The sequence below is a fragment of the Hippocampus comes genome, unplaced genomic scaffold (assembly GCF_001891065.2).
Source record: "Hippocampus comes isolate QL1 unplaced genomic scaffold, H_comes_QL1_v1.1 scaffold29, whole genome shotgun sequence".
Taxonomy (NCBI): Eukaryota; Metazoa; Chordata; class Actinopteri; order Syngnathiformes; family Syngnathidae; genus Hippocampus; species Hippocampus comes.
Genome location: NW_017805820.1, coordinates 1,829,847 through 1,852,400, shown reverse-complemented (window position 1 = coordinate 1,852,400; position 22,554 = coordinate 1,829,847). Strand labels below are relative to the sequence as shown.

At 43.0% G+C, this 22,554-nt stretch overlaps 2 protein-coding genes across 3 annotated transcripts; one reads left to right on the top strand and one right to left on the bottom strand.

Annotated features, from left to right (window-relative positions):
• Positions 1-564: 564 nt before the first annotated feature.
• nox4 (NADPH oxidase 4) lies at positions 565-16,120 on the top strand. 2 transcript variants are annotated; one of them, XM_019885905.1, is made up of 18 exons: positions 565-795; positions 868-963; positions 3,287-3,397; positions 3,669-3,753; positions 6,158-6,255; positions 6,882-6,909; positions 7,005-7,077; positions 8,079-8,159; positions 8,893-9,052; positions 10,254-10,418; positions 10,526-10,588; positions 11,200-11,260; positions 12,034-12,115; positions 12,861-12,980; positions 13,135-13,189; positions 14,230-14,298; positions 15,234-15,334; positions 15,413-16,120. In XM_019885905.1, exons 1-18 carry the CDS (start codon positions 736-738, stop codon positions 15,531-15,533), a joined length of 1,629 nt encoding a protein of 542 aa, XP_019741464.1. In that variant the 5' UTR covers positions 565-735; the 3' UTR covers positions 15,534-16,120. The 2 variants fall into 2 exon arrangements, with proteins under 2 accessions (XP_019741464.1, XP_019741463.1); XM_019885904.1 differs by having other exon boundaries at positions 569-795; positions 13,081-13,189.
• Positions 16,121-16,221: 101 nt separating this feature from the next.
• On the bottom strand, positions 16,222-21,694 carry tyr (tyrosinase). Its single transcript, XM_019885809.1, has 6 exons — positions 21,520-21,694; positions 20,542-21,407; positions 19,119-19,335; positions 18,102-18,249; positions 17,839-18,020; positions 16,222-17,749 (listed from the first exon to the last, which is right to left on the bottom strand). Exons 1-6 carry the CDS (start codon positions 21,554-21,556, stop codon positions 17,502-17,504), a joined length of 1,698 nt encoding a protein of 565 aa, XP_019741368.1. The 5' UTR covers positions 21,557-21,694; the 3' UTR covers positions 16,222-17,501.
• Positions 21,695-22,554: the final 860 nt, after the last annotated feature.

Here is a 22,554-nt window from a genome sequence, read left to right as displayed (position 1 = left end):
CTTGTTTACTCTGGACTATTATGTGCGGCTTCAAAGTTAACCTTATTGCAAGTGGGAAGTTATGTGACTCCTTTCTGCTTAAATGACCATGTTTTTACTTTTTAAAGGGAGTCGGAACTATTACAAGACATTTAAAGTAGTCGTTTCTTTTAAATTATAACATGATCCAAAACAAGTGGCAGTTAACTTTGTTTTCTTCCAATGTTCCCAATAAGATGACAAGGATGTGATTTGAAGGCACGAGATATTCTATAAATCGTACCAATGGTATTAGGTATTTTTGAATACCTTTGAGGTTAAAACAAACAAACAAACAAACAAACAAACAAACAAACAAACAAACCTTCACTATCCATCCATCAATTATCTGAACTGCTTATCCTCAGGACTGTTGCGGGGGCGTGCTGGAGCCTAGCCCAGGTGCCTTCGGGCTAGGCTCCAAAAGGCATCAATTGACTTGATCGGGACGGTGGCTCCCTCTTGTGGCCGTTATGGGCTAATACAGAAATGTTCGGCTTTCTCTCTCCGAAGCCCCTCTACACCCTCCTCCCCCTCACTCTCATATACATACAAGCTCTTCAACTTAGGTCGAGGGAAAGAGCTGGCTGCCTGTCTGGAGCTCCCTCAGCCACACACACACACACACACACACACACACACGCACACACACACACACACGCACACGCGCACACACGCACACACACTTACCGGCACTTTGACGAGAAGGTCGGGGACATGATGGTTGTGTCAGCGCGCAGCTGGCTCGCCAACGAGGGAGGAAAACACTTCGTCCTGGTAGAGGCAGCTTTGTCAACTTTTTCAGTGTAGTGACGAGTTAAGCACTGAACTGTATTTGTCTTCGTGTAGATGATGTGGTTGGGAGCTAACACCTGGCTCTTTGTCAAAACCTTCCTGATGTACTGCAGTGGACAGCAGTATCACTACCTCTACAAGATGCTCGGGGTAAGCACACACACACACACACACACACACACACACACACACACACACACACACACACACACACACACACACACACACACACACACGACCTCAGCTACCTCGGTACTGTATCTTGGGTCAGATATAAAATGACGTAGAAACATCACAATAAGAAGTATTCAGCCACAGTATACCTACCTGTACATACATTAAAGGATAGTTTTACAACACAACCTGGTCAAATTGGACCTTGGTGAAAAGTTTATAGATGACTAGATTGTAGTCAGGGATGGTGTAGGCGTTCAGTCCCCACTCAGTCACAGACTGACTGTGAGTATGAATGAAGTGTTGCACACTATGTTTCTGTACTGTATGTGCCGTAAGATTTCCTGACAACATGTAGTGTGCGTCCTTTCGCCCAAAGTCAGCTGGGGTAGACTGCACCTGCACATAATCATGAACTGGATTGAAGTAAAATGTCACATCAGTTTCTGACAGCACAGTATTTGATGCAACCAATTTTGCTTAACGAACCAATGCTGACTTTACTGTGAGCACCCGCTTGTCGTCTGAGACACTTTTCTAAGTTTAGTTGCCATTCATATCTTTGCAGGCATGATTTGTGGTGGACAAAGCTTGGGTATCACGCTTGCAGCTTGAATGAATCCACGTGTGCGTTTGCGTCTACCGTGCGTGTGTGTGTGTGTGTGTGTGTGTGTGTGTGTGTGTGTGTGTGTGTGTACGCACGCGCCAACTAAAGGGGCAGTCAAGACTGACACGCTTGGACACACACACACACACACACACACACACACACACTGAGGTAGGAATTTGATGCCTGCAGGGCCATGTGAACATTAGTGTAATTGTTGTCACAAGTTCCTGGCAGTGTGTCTATGTGTGTTTTTTTTATTTTTTTGACACTCCAAATCACCCCTGACATTATCAAATTAGGTCAGAAGAGATGGTTTTCTGACTAAAGTGGAAAAAGAAAAATAAACAAACAAACTGAAAATCACACAAAAATCCATGCAGGATTTTTTTTTTTTGTAAGGGGGGGGGGAATAAGACATGGCAACAAGCAATATGTGTGAGCTATTCATGTGCAGCCTGACTGGTTGGGAAGCACGGGGGGAGAGAGGGACAAGTGTGGGCATGCTGCTGGTTTCAACTGAATGCCTTGACAAAGGCCTTAAATCTCTGTGTACATGTGTACACAAATTAGCGATTCAGTGCTCTATCAGTTGTGAAATGATTTGAAATGTAACTTCAAAATCACTTTTCCAATTCACCTGCATGGTGTCTGTGTGTGTTTGAGATCTTGCTGGATTTCCCTGAATGCTTTTGTCAGTTGTTTTTTTTTTTTCTGTTTGCAACTTTGCATGAGTCCGTAAAAGAAAAAAAGATATAAGACTAAAGAAGTATAGTGTCGGGACTATTTTCATTTTTAATCCAAGATGTCCACTGCAAAGAAACGCCTCTGCTTGGTAACTTCTTTACTATGCTTACCTGTATGAGCCGCATCAATTGTTTTGTCATCTGGGAGCTTTAATAACAAGAGACGGCACCAGCAGAGTGCTCAGGAAATGCCTTTAAACATGCAGACTGACTCCGAACCGACGGACGGCATGAAAAAAATAAAATTAATTACTGATGAATGACTGGTTGTGCGGGGCCAGATTACACATCTGAAAACCCTCACGTGCCACTCGAGGTAAACAGCACAGCTTTCACCCTGGTCAGGTACTCTTCCGCTTCGCAGAATTCATCCGGCGAAAACACTGATTGGTGATGAACTCTTCATTTTATACAGCAATTATTCTTTTATCTTTTCTTTTTTTTCCCATTTTTTTGTAAGAATGTCTGCTTTACAAAGTTTGGAGTTGGAATCGGCTTTGAACTTTTTTGTGTCAACCCTTTGCATGTTCTTCCCGTGCTTCCGTGTGTTTTCCTTAGGCACTCCCTTTAATTTCACCCTTCCACAAAGATGTTTTAGGTGAACCGAAGGCCAAAGTTGTGTGCCCTGTGATTGACAACCTATCCATGGTGCACCTCTTTCACCAAAGTGCGATGCTATAGACTTCAACTCAGCCGTGACCTTGAACAGGCTAAGCAATAGAAAACAGATGGATGGATGGATGAACAGCTTTCAATGGCCATTGAAAATGTAATTAAGTTGTACATTGATTAACGCCCTTCCCAATGGCTCCACAAAAACCCGTCTAAAAAAGTGTCAACCATCTCTACCAAAAGCGCAGGAACCTGCATTACAGTGTGTGTGTGTGTGTGTGTGTGTGTGTGTGTGTGTGTGTGTGTGTGTGTGTGTGTGTGTGTTTTCTTCCAGCTTGGACTTTGCATCAGCAGGGCTTCAGCATCTGTGCTGAACCTAAATTGCAGCTTGGTGCTGTTGCCCATGTGTCGCACTCTTCTTACGTTCGTCCGAGGAACACACACGGTAATAAGCGTCTTTTTTCATGCATCTGTATTCGGGATAACCAACGCTGACTCACCCCATGGCTTGAGTTAAACATCAGTGGATTTTTGCTTTTTATTTATTTATGTATGTATTTATTTATTTATTTAATGGAATTCAGCATTCAAGCCATTGTCATTTCTTACACACGGTCGTGCGTAACGGAGCATTTTGCCATCTTGAATGATGCCCTCTGACAACTCATAGTTTCATTTGCTCGAACTGCTGTTTGTTCATTTGCCTCCCACTCAAGGTATCAAGCAGAAAGACCCGGCGACTGCTGGACAGGAGTAAGACCTTCCATGTGGCCTGTGGAGTTGCCATCTGCATCTTCTCTGGTAAATACACAGCAGCCAAAGGATTATAACTCATTCGCTGTGTGTGCGCACATTTGCGTGAATGCATAACTGGATCCATGTCGGATCAGCATTCCTGCAGTACCAGCTGCCTTCCACTCCAGCTGATGGGTGTGTGCTCTCAGTTTTCGGGGTGTGTGTGTTCATGCGAGTCTTATCCCGTGGCATGATTGTCGCTCCTTGGAGTCATTCTTACAGTGCATAGTACAGTACATTCGTCCGATGTGTTCAGTTCAACATGGTTTTCTGAGACGAGTTGAGCTGAGCTTGGCATATACTGCGCTGTGGAAAAGTGGCAATAGCTGAGGTGTGTGTTCATGGTTTCCAAAAAGAGGAGATTCGGGAATCTGGAAGATGATTTGTAGTTAAGCCGTGTAAAAAAAAAAAAAAAAAAAAAAAGAAAGATACCAAAGCAATAACAATTAAGAATTACACTTTACATATACAGTAGCTACAGATGACTAAATCTGAATAGTAAATTACTGATTTAAAAAAAACAAAAAACATTTGTTGTACTGTAGTTGACTTTGGAAGCTGTTTATATCAAAACAGTCTTCACTCTTTCCAATTACTCCTACTGAGTAAGTAGATGTGATCTAAGACAAAAGCAAACCAATACTCATCGAAGAATACATGCAGATCGAGTTCATTTGTGTAAATCCTGGCAGAACGCTTTGTTTTAGTTCCCAAAAGAGGACAAGCCAAGGTGACAAAGATACACGGTTATGCTGAGCTATCGCAGTATGTCAACATTACAGCCGTTATACAGCAATTCTTCCTCACATCATTTTGACTCATGAGTATTGAATCAACGCAGCTGGCAAACCAGGAAACAAATGGCAAATTCCTACAACCCCAAATAGAAACACTGTCAGTGTTCACCGTGGTTTCTTGCCAGATGGATATTTTACACTTTGCGACGCAGTCTATCAACTGGAAATACTAAAAAGCTAAAACCAGGCATAATAATGTCCATTTCTAGAAGGGGCTTGGCTGAAAAGTGCATTTTAGTGTTAAGTGAATGAAGACAGGATTCCATGAGCAAGGTGTGAACAATGTCTCCTGCTGGCTTTATGTCGGCGTTTCAGTCTGGGAATGTTATACCATTGTTCCATCTCACACATTGGAGCAGCTGTGTAGAAGACAATTAGAGAGTCTCCCATGATACACATAGACAGTCATATGAAATGTGTCAGAAACGCTCTGGGACCGGTGTCACCAAAAATGTATTTCGAATTCAAGTGACAAGTTTTGGTGTCATCATGGTCATTTTTGATATCTTCAATAGCATCCTCTTGACGAACCTCTTGGTCTTGGGAACGAGAAAATAATCACATAGACCCAGGTCGGATGGGTAGGGAAGTGGCTCTAGCATGGGAATGTTCTTCGAGGCCAGGAGCTGTCAGATGCTCTTTCTCCAGGTGAAGTAGCCACGGGTTGCCTCTTGCCTCTTGTCAGCCATGAATGACGTAAACGTGAAAGGATCGCACCGTAGCAATGCTGGTTGAAATTCGCAGTTCATGGTTTGGGTCTTTTGTGTGACACCAATGCTAAAACTTTTCTGAAACATGTTACAAGTAAACAAATAATAGGCAGTACTCTCTCAGGTTTTTTTTTTCATGTCGCTGTGTTCATAAATATGTTCAAAAGTTATTGTCAAAAGTAGTTTAAAATAAATGGAATGAAATTACAGAAATGTGTTCATATGAGGTTGATCTTTGCGATTTTTAGTAGTTGACGGTGTTGGCAAGACTTCCATTTTGAAACAATAGACACAAAAAAAGGACATGTAAGGACAGACATAAGCATGACATACATCATCTCAAAATCCTGTCACCTTTCTTAACACACACACACACACACACACACACACACACACACACACACACACACACACACACACACACACACACACACACACACACACCCCGTCTTCCTCAAGGCAAAGTTCTTCTAATAGAGAAATTCCAAAGTTGTGAGACAAAAGACAATGAGAACAAAAAAAGGGGGGGGGGGTCTTCGGGCAGCGGGGTGAAATGTGAGTGAGGAGCTGCGGTAAGACAGAGTGTGGTGGGTGGGAGTCGTGGGAATGGGAGAGGATGTGCGTTGGAGAAAAAAGACCCTTGCGTCTCATGATTACGGCCTCTAATACCGTCAGCTGTTAAATGGCTGCGTGGCGAGCCGATGATGTCAGGGAGTCTATGTGCGTCTGAGTCAGGAAGATGTTTTGCTGACTTTTTGCTGATTGGACAAGGACGTTTGTGTTTGCTTGTCCGATACCAATTTAGTTGGACCTTCAAATGTGGTGTCTGCGTGTCTGTTTGTGTCTCGGCTGATATTGTGACTGAGTGTTCTCAAACATGATTGCATAATTTTCTTGTTCTAGTCGTTCATGTCTCTGCCCACCTCGTCAACGTTATGAACTTCAGTAGCAGCTACTCAGAAGACTTTCCGGCTCTTAATTTTGCTCGCTACAAAGGAGAGGTGAGAAATAAACATACTTTATGAATGAAGAGCTCATCAAACATGATGTCTATTTACATCATGTACTATAGAAGTGCCGATGGTGCAAAAATGATTTTTTTTTCACATTACGGTACAAAAAAACTGACATTTGAACAAGGCTGTGTAGCCGTTTGGTATCCACTGTAATTGCAATTGAGGCCTATTCCATGATATTGTTAAACTGCAGGATTCTATCTAAGAACAAATGTGTTGTTAAGGGGGAAGTCAACCCAAACATTTTCTTCAACAATAATATGTTCTACGTACCTCCTTTAATCTAAGCAGCAAAATCCCCCCGTTTTTAGCCATCTCAGGGGGTGGCCATTTTGCCACTTTCACAGACAATTCACGGCTCACCTGTTTTCTGAAGCTGTGCCATGATTGGCCGTGATGATGGACAAAACGGCTTGATTTTTACCGCTTAACTCATATTCTGCAAACGCCATATTAATCAGAATGCCGTGTTTAAGCCAGTGGAGGCACGTAGAACCTATTATTGTCAAGAAAAGTTTTGAGTTGATTTACTTATCAACAACTGTTGGCAAATGAAGCTCAATGTCATGACAAGACAATAGTTCATATTTTGACTGTCGCTGTCTGCCTAGGACCCAAAGCGAATCATTCTGACCACAGGTAAGATAATACTGTCTTTTTTTTTTTTATCATGAATATCAAAGGTGTATTAACCGGGCTCGTCGGCTCTGATTGGCTCTCTGATTGACTTTCAGTTCCCGGACTCACTGGTGTTCTATTAGTTGTCATCCTTTTCCTGATGTTCACGTCTTCCTCCTACTGCGTGCGGTAGGTGATCATGACAGGATAACTCCATCCCCCACCCCCTCCCTTAAAATTTTCCAAATTCAGGATAACGTCTCATCTGTATTGTCTGTGCTTGCTGGTCTGTCTCCACTTCTGTCTTTATTGTGCTGTCGCTGATGACTCACCGCTCCGCGCGTGTGCAAAGGAGAGCAGAGGTCTGTTACAGAGCAAATCTCGACTAAGTGCTTCACTCATGGCACTGTCATTACTTCAGGTCACAGTGGGTCACTCGCTCTCCATGTGTGTCCGTGTGTGTAAGTGTGTTCTCTTGACTGCCTTCAGCAAATGAAGAGAGGTTAAGAGGAATCTCCAGTCTACTCGAGGACAGAGATAAGGGTTGTGATAAATGAACCGAGTAATGGGATGATGCCAGACAAAACCTGTTGAGTACTCCACATCAACCCTCATGGTCATCCAGGCTTTCTTGTCCTGTATTGTTTTTTTTGCACTTCACTTAAATTGTTGATATGAACTGAATATAAATCTGATTGATAAATCTAAAATACTCACTCCAGTAAACACACATATTTGGAAATGCTGACCTCAAGTGAGGGAGACACGGAGACCATTTCAACCAACAATTTTGGATTGTGACATATGTTGGCAGCGTGCAGAGGATGAAAGAACAGGGCTCCAAGCTTCGAAAGAAGTTGAATTCAAAGTGGTGACTAGAGTGTTTGAAATGGTCATTGTGAGTGGTGTTTATGGGCCGTGGGGGTCATTGTGTGTAATGACCCCTCTAATATTGACCTCTGATGTCTTGCTTAGTCAGGCTCTGAGCTGGGAGTCTGTGCATCTGCTCGTGAACAAACTCATCTCGCTTTCTTCTTTTGCTGTCTTTGCTCTATTTTTTCCCCCCCTCTTTGTCCCTCGTTCAGCTTTTTGTTCCCCATACGAAAACAGCTGTCTTTAAATAGACCAATTATATTTCAAATAATTTCTTGGAAATACAACACTAATTGTTGCCCTTTTAATTGTTTCAGAATATACAACTATGAGATCTTCTGGTATACACACAACCTCTTCATCATCTTCTATATCATTCTGATGGTGCACATGGTCGGGTAGGTATTGGTTGATATCAGACCAATAATCATAACACGACCTGTGTGTTTTGCTGCACTCTTTCTCAAAGAAAGTATGTATGACTATCAGTGAATACATCCATCCATCCATCCATCCATTTTATAATCCGCTTATCAAGGGTGGCGGGCGTGCTGGAGCCTATCCCAGCTGTCTTCGGGCAGTAGGCGGGGGGCACACTGAACCGGCTACTAGCCAATCGCAGGGCACACACAGACGAACAACCATCCGCGCTCACACTCACACCTAGCGACAATTTTGAGTGTTCCATGCAAATTTGCCATGCATGTTTTTAGAATGTGGGAGGAAGCCGGAGTACCCAGAGAAAACCCACGCAGGCACGGGGAGAACATGCAAACGCCACAGAGGAAGATTCAAACTCACGACCTCTGCACTGCGAGGCCGACGTGCTAACCAGTCGACCACCGTGCCGCCCTCTGTGAAAAAAATCAGACATGTACTAAACTAAATACCATTCTCAGCTTTTCATACAAGTCAGATGTGTTCACGCCCACAACGGCGCAAATCACCCGTTTCTAACCGCGCGTGCCTGCGAAAATAGCAAAACTAGTCTAGCCTCCCTATGCTCATATCTATTCCATGCCGTTTGCCTGACATGCGCTGGGCACAAATAAGGAGTTCCTTGTCTTTATGCTCTGCGGAGGTGTAAAACTGGCATAAATTGATCGTCATCTTTTTCCATCTTCTGAAAAGAGGAGCACTAAAATATCAGACCAACATCGAGGCCCATCCCCCTGGATGCTTACGAGCCAACCACAGCCGTGCAGAGGAACAAGGGGAGGAACTAGAGAAACGTGTGCAAGAGGAGATGCCGTGCAAAGCAGAGGCTCACTTCCAACCCCACTGCCCACAGGTGTGTGTGTGTGTGTGTGTGGGTGTGTGTGTGTGTGTGGGTGTGTGTGTGTGTGTGTGTGTGTGTGTGTGTGTGTGTGTGTGTGCGTGTGTGTGTGTGTGTGTCGGGGGAGGTCTTGTTTATTAGAGGTGTGGTGCTCTTCGGGGGTTGCATCTTTTTAATGCTGTAATGTATTTGCACATGGTCGTTAAGCTAAAAGGCGGCGCCATAAAATCCCCTGTAAAGCCTCCACGTGCTTTAGAGGAGCTGTGAGCAATTAGGCTGCAACAGGTACACGCCAAAAGAGAATAGGTAACAGCACAACACAGGACAGCACATTGTTTTATTTAACATGTCATCCGTCCTTGCTGCCATTGGGATTATTGGATCATCATTATGTCCCATCACTGGTGAACTACCTTTTGATCAGGCCCGTGGGCGGCGGCTTCAGTCCTTAATTGGGGCCTACCCTGGAATTGCATAAAAGTAATACGCCATAGTATTGTGACTCTATCATACGACCACACAAGTGAATCATCTCTTGTTTTGGGGAACCAACTGTCATCTTCCTCATCAGTTTGGAGTTTCTTCTTCTTCTGTTTTCCGATTATTTATGTTTATGTTGTCTTCTAAGTTTTCCGATTATTTATGATTTCCTTCATTTTAAGAAATACACACAAAAAAACATTCTGCTTATGTGTTATGTGTATATCTGTGATGCAAATCTTGTTTGAATAAATGCATCATCATACTTGCAAGTCTACAATAATGCCACTTTTCTATTGGAAAAAGAAAGTACAAACACACACGCTGGAGTTCGTCTCCCCTATTTCTGGAAGCCCAACTATCTTAACTCCACTGTCTCCACTTCAATGTTGTGGTGTGTTTCCCCAATCTCCTCTATAATATCATTTATCTCTTGACCGTAGCCACCAGACACTTGACAAGATGTTAATACACAAGACCTTGGTTGCTATTTAGTATGTTTCATGCTGACTGATGCGTTTTAGAAGCAGCTTGGTTTATGCATGCCTATTGTAGGAAATCAATTGTGAACTGAGCTAAGGTCTGTATGGTGCTGTGAAAAAGCAGCACGAGTTTTGGCCATTTTCTGAACCCCTTTCGGGTTGCGGGTGAGCTGACAAAAGGTTTTGTGGTTAATTGATTCATACTGGATGTGCTGTGTGTGTGTGTGTGTGTGTGTGTGTGTTTGTGCAAATAGACATGGCTGTGGGTGTCGGGTCCTCTGTGTCTCTACTGTGCGGAGCGTCTGTACCGCTATATCCGGAGCAGTGATCCGGTTACCATAGTGACTGTCATCAGGCACCCCTGTGATGTCATTGAGTTACGAATGCTTAAGAAGAACTTTAAAGCTCGTCCGGGGCAGGTAAGATGTATGTTTGGTTACATCTCAAATGCATTTGCTCTTGTATTCACATCATGGCAGCTTGCACTCTTCGTTTCTCAATTTCAACTCCTTCCATTCTCTTACAGTATATTGTCCTCAACTGTCCCAATGTCTCGTCATTTGAGAACCATCCTTTCACGCTAACGGCGGTAAGAGTGCAACGCAACTCTAAGCTTTTTCCGACATGTTCCCGACATGTGATATTAAAAACGCACGAGTATACTTACCCTTGGTACGCCATCATAGTGCCTCGTTTTTTGGGAAAACATGTACTGTACTACTTTGCCCCCTCTGCAACCTGAACTCACTTAATTGACAGCAAGGGCTTCTAGCGATTTAGCCGCACACATCGTTTGTAGGGTTGCTGGGAACACACACAAACACACACTGTGCACAACTGGTAGGGGGAATCACTCTTACAGAGAGCAGACGGACCCTGAGGCTAGGATCTGCCAACCGGAAGGCGTACATGTGTATCCATCTGTGTGTGGGTGTAATTCAACACGATTAATGGAAAATCATGTTGCTTTGCAAAGCTCTTTGCACATGTTTTTTATTTGTGTTTTTTATAGTACTCTCCAGTAACTGAGTTGTCTCAGAGTCTGCACGATGAGTGTGTGTGTGTGTGTGTGTGTGTGTGTGTGTGTGTGTGTGTGTGTGTGTGTGTGTGTGTGTGTGTGTGTGTGTGCGTGCGTGTGTGCGTGTGTCTTTGTGTCTTTGTGTTTCTTTGTGATTCACTGTCTGCTTTCGAACTTTGCAGTGTCCCACAGAGAACAAAGAAACGTTCGGCATTCATCTTCGGGTCGTTGGAGACTGGACTGGTGAGTGTATTTACTGCACGCACACACACACACACACACACACACACACACATGCACATGTTTGAGAATGAGGTATGCCTTTTCTATTTTCTATTTTCTCTGTGAAGAATCTACATTATTTGCATAAAAAATAGCTATTTGTGTGTGTGTGTGTGTGTGTGTGTGTGTGTGTGTGTGTGTGTGTGTGTGTGTGTGTGTATTCTATGGGTGTTAATTGTTAACCGTGAGTCTAACAGGCCTCTTGCTGTGTTATTGTCATGTCAGAAACCGTCTTACATCCTTGGGTTGCATGTCTCATTATCCATCGTGAGGACCAATCTTTTTTTTGTCATTATTTCGAGTTATTGTTGCGCTATCCATATTGCGCTGTTAGGCCAGTCGGAGACATACACGCTTGGATCTTTTTTGAGGTGGCATTACAAAAATACAAAAGAAAGCAAAACGCATGTGAAGTAAATGTGTTCTTTCTACATGCGGCGCGTCAGGGGCAACACCCAGGTGGGAGCGGGCCGTTTCCTGTGGGAGGCTGTGACAAATGCAAACTTGTGTTGTTTCCACATGCGCACTTGCTTTGAGAACACAAGAGGGGAAGCCAGTTTGTTTGCATTAGCTGTTGAATTGGCCACGATGACATGTGAGAGTACCACACAACTACTAGAAACGTAAAGATACATCCAATAACACATGTTGCAATCATGTGTTGTGTTGCATCCTGATAATATGCTCTTTTTAATTTGGGGGGGCCCAAATCATTCTTTTCCCTTTATCTTCAGAGCGCTTCACACAGATGTTACTTCCTGACCTTACAAGAGACTTGGACATCCTCCCTGTGGTGCATCAGAGAAGATACCCCAAGTATGTGTGTGTGTGTGTGTGTGTGTGTGTGTGTGTGTGTGTGTGTGTGTGTGTGTGTGTGTGTGTGCGATAGAGAGAGAGGGAGGGAGAGAGCGGGAGAGAGAGAGAGAGGGGGAGTGAATTCTCATGCAAGCTTCAAATCACATTCGGGTGAAAGATCCTGACCCCCCCGACACTGTGCTCTTCCTGTTCTGAGTGTGTGAGAAGCCGACGTAGGAAGACTTGGAGTGAATGAGAGTCTTGTGACAGTACAGTTGAACACTTCTGAAACTGTAAGCAATGGTCGTCGAGGAAGAAACGGAACATGCAGAAAGACGTAAGGCAGGACTTTACGACGAGCGACAATTCATTTGGCAGAATTGCATTTTACAGAGAAAGACGAACCCAATGAACCCTTTTGGTAGCTTTGTAGTTTACTCAAAAGTTTCAGTGGAGTGAGTTGCTTCTTTAGTCTACTTTAATATTCTTGTTTGTGTGTATGAGAATCGTGTGTGTGTGTGTGTGTGTGTGTGTGTGTGTGTGTGTGTGTGTGTGTGTGTTCTCGATTAAATCCAATTGTTTAAGTAACTGTTGCAAAGACGACAAATGTGTGTACGCGCACACGCACAGACCAACGCAGTGGGATTTTCAGATGCAGGATGTTTATCCGAGCATGTGTACTTAACCCAGCGTAGGAAGTTCAATTAATTGTGTCCGTGTTTTAATTTGCGCTGTACATTTATGTTGCGTGCATGTGTATGTTCAGGCTTTACGTGGACGGTCCGTTTGGAAGTCCTTCAGAGGAAGTGTTCAACTATGACGTCAGCCTTTGCGTCGCGGGCGGAATAGGGGTGACGCCGTTCGCCTGTATCCTGCATGCTCTTCTGTGAGTGCTTCCCCAACTGTACATCACACGAGCGGTGGAGATTGGTTCCAGCTGCCTTTTGAATGTTTCCGCTTATCCCTCCTCCTCATTGTGGATCCAGTGACGGCTGGATGGGGTTCAGGTTGAAGAGGTTATACTTTGTGTGGGTCTGCAGGGAGCTGCGATCGTTTTACTGGTTCGCTGAGCTGCTGTCGACCCTACATCAGAAGGTTGGCTCGCACGCACTCTATGAACAACGCGATTGGTCCGCTATTAGCACTGTAGGTCATTTCAAATGACTTGAGGACAGACCATTCCGCTAAGAAGAGAAGAGCTACTTGTCCCAAGCTGTCCGGACTTGCCTGTCGAAAAGGTCACTGAAAGTTTCTCAGGATTTCAAGGGGACACACACAAATAAGTGGATTGGCATCGCGGTTTGAGAAACACAATTTGTATTTTGTGCCTCAATCAGACACATTGAAACGTGAAACTGCAAAAGGGTTATTTTTGTGGCAAAAAAACCCGCAGCGCTGCCAAATGTTACAATAATCACTGGCCGCAAACTCATTAACATGTTGCGATTGTTCCGAATATTTCAACAACAAAAATCCACATCGTAGCGCCGTTACCAAGGGCTCAGTGATGAGATTCATGACTAGTTCGGCACTGACTCCTCTGGATCTAAAAATATGAATCCAAAATAGAAGATTAGCCTATATCTCACTCGACGGCGCCAATAACTCTATTAATAACGTCCATTAATGTGTGCATGGTCACTTGAGCCACACGGAGCAATGCCTTTAGCAGCGTGTCTTCACGTCACGCCCAGGACGTGAACAGGAAACAGGATTTTTTTTTACTTTTAGATCAGCCTCAAAAACACGTTTAGGGACACATCGCTGATTTTTAAAAATATTTCTTATCAACTAGTAAAGTGGAAATTGGAGAAAATTCTTGAGCTAGATAAAGTCCCTAAAATCCTTCTTCTGGGTTATTATTTTCACAACTGAATCATCTAAACACTTAAACTCTAATTGGTTAGAGGGAAGCGCTATAAAGAGTGGAGAACCACCTCGTCTTCAAATCATGTTTAAATCATTGTGCATATAAAGACCATTCTTGTATTTTCGTGTTAACTAGGACAGCCTTTATAATGAAGGAAATCATCAGTGGAGGCTGTGCCGCCATCACGTGGATGGTAGTGGACATAACAATGGAATTAAATGAAGCTTCGTGCCATGAAAATGTACTCTCTTTTTTTGTCATCTAGTTATGGCACGAAAACAAACCTGACTACTTGAACCTGAAACTGTACGTCAGTCAGGCAGACAACCTGCAGGTAGGTGACGCACGGGTAAACACAAAACCCACACACAGCCACTTTATCATCCATTAAGGGGCACATGTAATGTAGAAAAGGATTCAGGGACGTCTGCAGGATTTTTTTTTCTCTTCTGGGGCTAAAGGAGAACTTCAACCATACACTGGGGAGGCTGAGAAAATAATTTATCAATATATTTCCAATTATGAAATAAAATTCTGGAGGGGCCAAACTGGGGTTGCTGAGATTTCTGGTAGCCCTCCCCAATTCCCAGTGTAGTGCCATTTCTGCTAGAACCTAGGGGTTCGGTGAATCGGTCTCAGGGGTTCGACAGAGCCTTTGCCATGGAGAGTAAGACACACGCGACTCAACATGTCAATTAGTTATGACGCCCACTTGGCCATCACTGGCTGCCGATGATCACATGACATTTCTTGTCCAATCAGTGCTGCGTGAAATTTAGTTCGCTCAGTCGTCGCCGTGTGACTGTCGTGATAGTACGTCATACAATTAAAAATATAAATATACTTAGGCCATGTAATTTTATTTATGTGTTTTTTCAAATGTCTTGAATTTGTAAAAAAATCCTATTTTTATTTTTCACGAATGAAGGGTTCATTGAACTTGCATATGAACTGGTTGGGTTCGTTACCCCTAACAATATTAAGAACCACTGCTATAGAACACGTGTTTGACTTATGTTTTCTTCCCTCACTAACTGTATAGCCCAAACATTGAACAGGAATTTGACGAACAATGAATTTACTAACAGTAAAGTACAGAAAATGTACAGTAGATGACCATACATGGTTCATCAATTAACATAAAAGATTCTGGAGGGCATAAAATGACAATAGAGTTCATGGTCTCCATTAATGTGAGTTCCTTCACACATATACAACCGAAGGTTGAACTGGCTTGTGCTTTAATGTTTTTTTTTGCTTTTCCTAAAGGGCCTAACTGAGGAGAAATACCGCCTGCTTGCATCACGGCTGCTGGTGGGTCGTCCCAGGTGGAAGTTACTGTTTGATGAAATTGGAAGGACCAACAAGCGGTGAGTACGAAGAAAGATCATTCTTTCATCTGGCTTCAAACAGTCACGCTGTCATCGTGCTCGTGTGTGACTTTTCAGGAAGCGAGTTGGGGTGTTCTGTTGTGGACCCAAAGGCATCTCCAGGACTCTTCACAGACTGTGTAACTCAGCTCACTTTCCTGGAACTACTTTTGAATTTAACAAAGAGTCCTTCAGCTGATTGGCCTTCAGCAGGAAAAGCATAGCTCGTTTGGATTCAATCACTCGGCATTGAAATTACATTGGGTATATGTAATGTAGCCACTCTCAAAGGAACTGTCCCAAAAAGGGGACTTGATCGTTGGCTATTCACAGATCGACTGTACAGTACTCTACTCCTTATTATCCCCGATCAGCCTAAACTGGTGCTTTACAGAGGCCCCTGAGAAGAAATCAGCACCCTGAAGTTCACTGGGAACAGCCCATCTCACGATGAACCACCTCGAATGTGCTTCATTTTGGAAGCTGCTAATGAATTTAGAGCTTTATTTGGATTATAGAGTGATCAAGCGCAACAAGTGATGGCCACAAACACAACTTGATGAGTGTATCATACTTGGTGAGTTCATCACTCTGTGTAACAGTGTTTGACATGTCATACTGAAAGAATTGTTTAATCATTCCACAAGGGGCATTTTTGTTTTTTCTACACTTTACACTGGATATACAGCGGCACCTTGAGATACGAGTCACTTCAAGTTTTTCGAGATCTGAACCGTCATTCTGAAGATTTCTTTGCAGTGACTTGCGAGTACAAACTTGAGATACGACTTTTACAGATACACATCTTGGGTCCCGTTCCCTTAAGGTGAAAAATGATGCATCATGTGTGGATTTTCATTTCTTTGCAAATGAAAAGACCACAGATAAAATTCGGATCAGATCTGATTTTAATGCAGCCACTCACATTTCATGAGTTTGTGAGAAATCACGTGCATTACGATCCTTGAGCACCAGTTTTTCGGTGAGTGTACAGTATTCACTTGTGTAAAAACAAGGTCATTTCCTTTTAAGTGGAAATCAGACATTTTCTTTGTTATAATATACTTTGTGCCCCCACTAAACACGGAATTTCAAATGGAGTTGGTGGAATAAAAATGAACCAGACAAATCCACCCATTTTCAGCCATCCGCAGAGGCTGAAATTTTATGCAGCATTGCCCCCTGCTGTTGGCTGAAATTCACGTCAAAGTGTTGATGGGTTTGAATTGCTGCCGTTGAATTTCTGGGTTTGGTTACGTGGATTTATTATCTGCTACATTCTTATTCCACAATCCAATTTTAATGAGACTTCTGTGTTTAGACTAGTGGAGGCACATATAACATATAATTGCACTTTTTAAAATTTTATTTCATTGTATTTCATTTGACCTTCACTTTCAATTGGGCCATCATAATATCAAAAATAATTATACAATTGTACATTTAATAGTGATTAAAACCCATTTAATTTCTGAATATAGAGTATGTTAATATTTAGCAAACACCTTTCAAGTCAAGCTCTTTCACGTAACTCAAGCATGTGAATCTTTGTTCATATTATGATTATTATGATTATTATGATTATTATTATTATTATTATTATTATCATCATCAATTATAATTATCAATATCATTATCAATACATGCATGTGTACCCACACGTCCTCAGTGTATTCTGATTGGTAAATGTTTGGAATATGTGGGATATCTTCCTGAATGATTTTCAGCTTGCTGTTTAAAAACTTCATGAAGGTTGGTGCACCCAAATCAACAATTTACAGCGTCTGACATTATGAGTAAGATTTTTTTTTTTGTACATGTGCAGTGTATCCTAGATACCTTATCAGCAAATACATGGAAGTGTTTATGACAATTGGATCATTACTGTGCATTTTACTTCATGGGCTAAATCTTTGGTTTGGTATGCAAAAGATAGTAAGAATGGACACTCATTATACGTGTAGACATATGCTTTTGCTTTTTTAAAATGAGGAGAAAACGTGATTCAGGTGCACAAACTCTTCACCAAATTTTATCTTTAGAAACCCAGGAACCTGTCAGAATGTCATTACCTAAGCTAGTGTAAGTGTGTGTGTGCGTGTGTGTGTGTGTGTGTGTGTGTGTGTGTGTGTGTGTGTGTGTGTGTGTGTGTGTGTGTGTGTGAGTGTTACAGAGTAGTCTGGTAGGAAGCTGAGCCTTCCTCTGAGCTGCTCTGAAGAAGCGGCTGTCGTTCTCCAAAAATGGACGTCCTCTTCCTCCTCTGGTTTCGTCTCCATTTCTTTCTTGCCACAACGGCCACAACCGCGGTGATTGCCGCGATCAACGCCCCGATGATACCGGCTCCCAGCAACCACGGCCAGATCTCCTGGGCCTGCTGGAGGTAAGGTGTCAGGATTTCCTGAACAAATCGCTGACCTGCAGTGGAGGCAGACAGGATGACACAAGTTCAGATCAACAAAGCTGGTGAATGAAAAAGTCCCTCACTCACGATCTTCTTGACTGACCTGGATCCAACAGATAGGCGTATTCATATCCCATTGACTTAGTGGAGAGGAAATAGTCTCCATTTCTATAAAGAGGCAGGAATGGCACCATGTAGTAGCCGTCATTGTGGCCAATGGGCGCGTCGGTAAATGGATAGAAGGCCCGTGTAGGCTGGTGGGTTCGCAGCCAACGCTCAAAGATGCTGCTCAAAAGAAGGCCGATATGTTGGGTTTTAGTGCCGGGAATGAACTGGAATAATGTGTGTGATGGCGCTTTACTGTACCTGTCTATGAAAGCGTGGTGCAGGAGGAATATGGGGTCATTGGCGGAACCTTGCACAGAGGACATGGAGCCGTTCATGAAGACGTGCAAGGCATTGTGCATGGTGCTCTGGCCTTGAACCGCCATGCCTGTGATTGGACTGGCGAAACCTGAAGGAGGAAGCGTGAGGACACCCTTTTTTTTTTTTTTTTATATTATAGACAAAAATATCAAGACATCTTTCCACAGCTAAAGGGAGTAAAATTTATACATGAGAGATTCTCAACCGGTGGGCCCATTCTGGGTGAGGCTGCCAGTAAAAAAAAAAAAAAAAAAGAATGAAAGAAACATTTCATGCGCATCTGATGCTGTCGCTTTCCTTTGAAAATGATTTCTCATTTGGAACGACAAGCAAATGTTCAGCAGCATAGATGTCTGTGTCGCTGTCGGATGCAAGACAGCAAATCCCAAATAACTAGTACAACTGGGGTTTGAATTTTAATTAATTCGGGACGATTGCAGTCATGCAGTTGGAACGTTACTTTGAAGGGAAATGACAGGAAGTAAACTCTAATATGTGCTATTATTGCTTATCCTTTATCTTTGTTGCATGGCTGTCAGAACAGATGGATGGATGGATAGATATAGATAGATAGATAGATAGATAGATAGATAGATAGATAGATAGATAGATAGATAGATAGATAGATAGATAGATAGATAGATAGATAGATAGATAGATAGATGTGTCAGGCCTTTGACTGACTGTACGCCGCCTCTCTTGACCCCACTCAATCTAATTGGTGTAGGAAATGAATGGGGATAGACATTCTCACCATGATGAATATCTATCCCCGTGTGAGTTTGCAAATGGGCCAAAAATCTTCCTCTAGATTAGAGAGATTAGCTCGAGGATTATGTTCCCATTCACTTGTTAGCCATGTGAGTACAGGAATACAAATGTATTAGTGTGTATTTTTGTGTGTGTGTGTGTGTGTGTGTGTGTGTGTGTGTGTGTGTGTGTGGCTACTGTTCTTACCCTCAAGAACGTTCCTGAAGCTCATGTTGGCAAAGCGGTCCATGGCTCCGGTCTCGTACTCCCGGAGGCCCACAGTGAAGTCGACATCAGCTGATGTTGGGAGTCGCTGCACTCGGCTGGTATCGTGGTTGCCGGGGTTACGCAACAGCGGTCCTTCCCCTGTCGCGTTGCACAATGCCTCACGATTGTTGTAGTCCTCAGGCTGAGTGCAGATCACCTACATGTACGCAGACCGATACGCAAAAGGTAATTCAACTTCTTTTCATAAACAACTGAGGACGAGGGGCAAAACTCAAGAGGAAGGTGAACATTAATTATAAACATTTGTATGCGTTTATAATAATAGGCACTCTTCGTTAATGTACCGTAGTGAACCTCAAAGTGTACAAGTCCCACAAGAATCAGTGAAATAAATAGTCAAACTGTGCATAATGTTACAATGGATTCCATTTGTTCTAATCCAGTCCAGCACATTTGTTGAATACAGTTCATTTGCATTTAACAATTAAGTACAATACATTTGCATTTCATTTTTTCGGGATGTTTGTTTCTATTTAGGTACAATTTGTAGTCATTACTTCAGTAAAGTTTTTCTTTTTTTTTGTTGTGCTATATTTAAATTATGCATAATGTTCCTGTGGCTTACAATAATATTACCGTTTTATGTTTTAGGAATAAAGCCGATGCTTTGTTTTTGATTAACATCAACTGCTACTGGGTTAATACATCGCTGTATTTTAATGTCGGTCACAATGGTGGTATTTAGAGAGCAAAGTATTTTTTTAGGTAGTACTTGGTGTAAAAAGTTTGAGAGCCACCGATGTACAAGAATAGGGACTGAGCCCTGCCGAAAATCGTGACAAATCGCTTGTCACTTCTCATGTTCTCCTGAACTTAAAAGCTTGTTTCAGTTCTTTGGCACAGAGACCCAACAAGATAGTGTCAGATCCCTTTTTATTATAAAAGTAGCATTTAGGGCGTTTCATCCTTCCATCCATTTTCTGTACCACTTTATCCTTACGAGGGTCACGGGTGTGCTGGGGTCTATCCCAGCTCATTCAGAAAGAGCAAAAAAAAACCCCAACAAAAACAAACAAAAAAAAAAAAGCTTCTAGGTGAGATTTTCAACTAAGAAAAGAAACTAGAAAAACTGCAGTATCATTTCTCTGTATGTATGTAATATATACTGTATTTTTGAGCCAATTTATTCATTTGTGGACCCCTAATTAACCTCTTGAACTGAAATTTTTGGGTAAACCATGCTCGATAAAAGGATTTCTTTTGCTATCTTCCTTGGTTAAATAAGTGGAAAATTGTCATTTTCTCTGGTTTCAACCAACCAAACCATCCTCTACTTTGAGCCTTGGTTCAGAATTTCATTTTTACAGACTTAATAGGGAAAAGCGAATGAAAATATCCTTACCTTCCACGATGAGAAGACGGACGCAGGGCTGATGAGGTTGGGATTGAAGGGGCTGCGGCCCCCCATCAAAGCATCGGTGCACACCTGACAGGTTTGGGCGTCCCTCCAGTCCCAATATGGGATGGTAAAGTTAAAATCTCCTGTGAGCTTCCTGATCTCATTCTCCCAGTGAAGCAGGTAGACTCGATGCCAGGGCAGAAAGGCTGCAGATTCATGGGCGAAGTCGATGTCGGTCCACACGTTCCCCGGCCCACCCAGGAAGGCGTCTCGCGACACGTAGTAGTGCATCCAGACAAACAGATCGTAGGAGTTGATGTCACTGAACATTGGATTCTCACCGTTTTCGCCCATCTCTGCTCTGGTTGCCGTGGCAATGACATAGTCGGGGCTGATGGTGTTCTTGGCCAGGTTGAGGTAGGAGATGAACTTTTGCTGGTCAGCAGCTGACAGCGTCAGGATGTTTCGCCGCACTGATTCCCTGTACTCGGCACAGTTTGCTCCCCAATAGCCAAACCTGCACTCCCCGCAGTCGAAACCTCCGTAGTTTCCCACACAGCGACAGGTTCGATTGTAGAAGGCCAAAGGCCAGCGCTCCCTGTCGTCAATTCCGCTGTGGGGGTACTGCGGACCGTGGGGCTCGTCTGACACGAGCACCTCGGTGCAAAAACCTCGGCCTGACAGGGCGCCGCACGCCGAGCCGTCTCCATCCCAAACGGGGCAACATTCTTTGGTCCGTAGGCTCTCCGTGTTGGCGCAGGGCCGAGGGAATTGGCAAAAGCAGGTCCCGAGAAGCTGCAGAACGAGCACGGCTGGAAACGGGCTCCTCATGATGGAGTGTTGGCGCTCAGCAGTGGTCACTGGAACACCTATCGAAAAGAAAAAGCGACTTCCGCTTACTCACGCGCAAACTAATTCATTTTCACTACAGCAGTCGCCTTGAAAAAATATCTGGAAGAAATGCACTTTTATAAAAACTACCTGATTTTGCTGTTTGAGGATTTGCCCTGCCAAGCATCCAACCTCCTTCCACCCTCACTTTCTTCACCCTGCCAGCAGTTTACTGTTCTCACCAATCTCGTTAAACTCATTTAGGGGCTGTCCTCAGACAGAATGTGTGATCTCACACACACCCTCTCGCGCATACGCAACTTTGTGTGTGCCCTCACCCAACATCACATGCTTCGAATAATATTCCAGATTCTTTCATTCTGTCTTAAGACCAGCTGACCTCAGACCAGCTGACCTCTCCTCCACTTTACCTCAGGCGCAAATGCCTGACTGGGCGTATGTTCCGCCCCTTCTCAGAAGTTCCACGTTTGCTCACGATGGCAATATGTGGCTGAAATTGTGGAAAAACCGAAAAGGAAGTGAAAATTTGGCAAAATGAAGTCAGGAATTGTTTGGTCTTGGTAAACTTGGGGTCAAGTTTAGGTTAGTGTAGTAATCAGCATGCTAGTGGCTGCCAAATATGTGTGTGCATTATGTTGACTGTTTTTCAATGAAAAAGTCATGGGAAATTCAAGAAAATGTGCATATTATGTAGATCCCTTCTCATTTTCTTAAGAGTACTTCAGTTTGTTAAAAAAAGTGAATAAGATGTGAGAATTGGATCGCTTAGGTGTTGATCGAAAATGGTACTTCATTTAAGCAATCACAAATACGGTCAATATGACAAACAGGGACAATCGATTTGACTTTTTTTCAGACCGAAACCAAAAGAGTTTTGACTCTTTGAGTATTTGCCAACACAGAGTATTGATGCCTGTAGGCTACTTTTGATCTGAAAATTTTAATTGAACATAGTGACAAGAAATTGTCGACAAAGGCCTTTCTTTCTGATGCAGATGATGATCATTGTTGACTTTCTTTCGGTGGCCGGTTGCCTCCATTCTTTAAAATTATTTTAGTGGCGCGACACCAATACTGTACCTGGTATCGTCGGTACTTGCCCAACCATAATTACGAACAATGATAAACACACAGCATTTTAACATTTTATACTTTGCTATTGAT

Coding starts and splice junctions, on each gene's coding strand:
- tyr (XM_019885809.1), bottom strand. CDS start 21,556: ATGCTTGGCAGGGCAAATCCTCAAACAGCAAAATCAG. Junction 21,408..21,519: donor TCCTCAAACAGCAAAATCAG/GTAGTTTTTATA, acceptor TCTTTTCGATAG/GTGTTCCAGTGACCACTGCT. Junction 18,021..18,101: donor CACCACGCTTTCATAGACAG/GTACAGTAAAGC, acceptor TCTTTTGAGCAG/CATCTTTGAGCGTTGGCTGC.
- nox4 (XM_019885904.1), top strand. CDS start 736: ATGATGGTTGTGTCAGCGCGCAGCTGGCTCGCCAACGAGGGAGGAAAA. Junction 3,754..6,157: donor TGCCATCTGCATCTTCTCTG/GTAAATACACAG, acceptor TTCTTGTTCTAG/TCGTTCATGTCTCTGCCCAC. Junction 11,261..12,033: donor GGTCGTTGGAGACTGGACTG/GTGAGTGTATTT, acceptor CTTTATCTTCAG/AGCGCTTCACACAGATGTTA.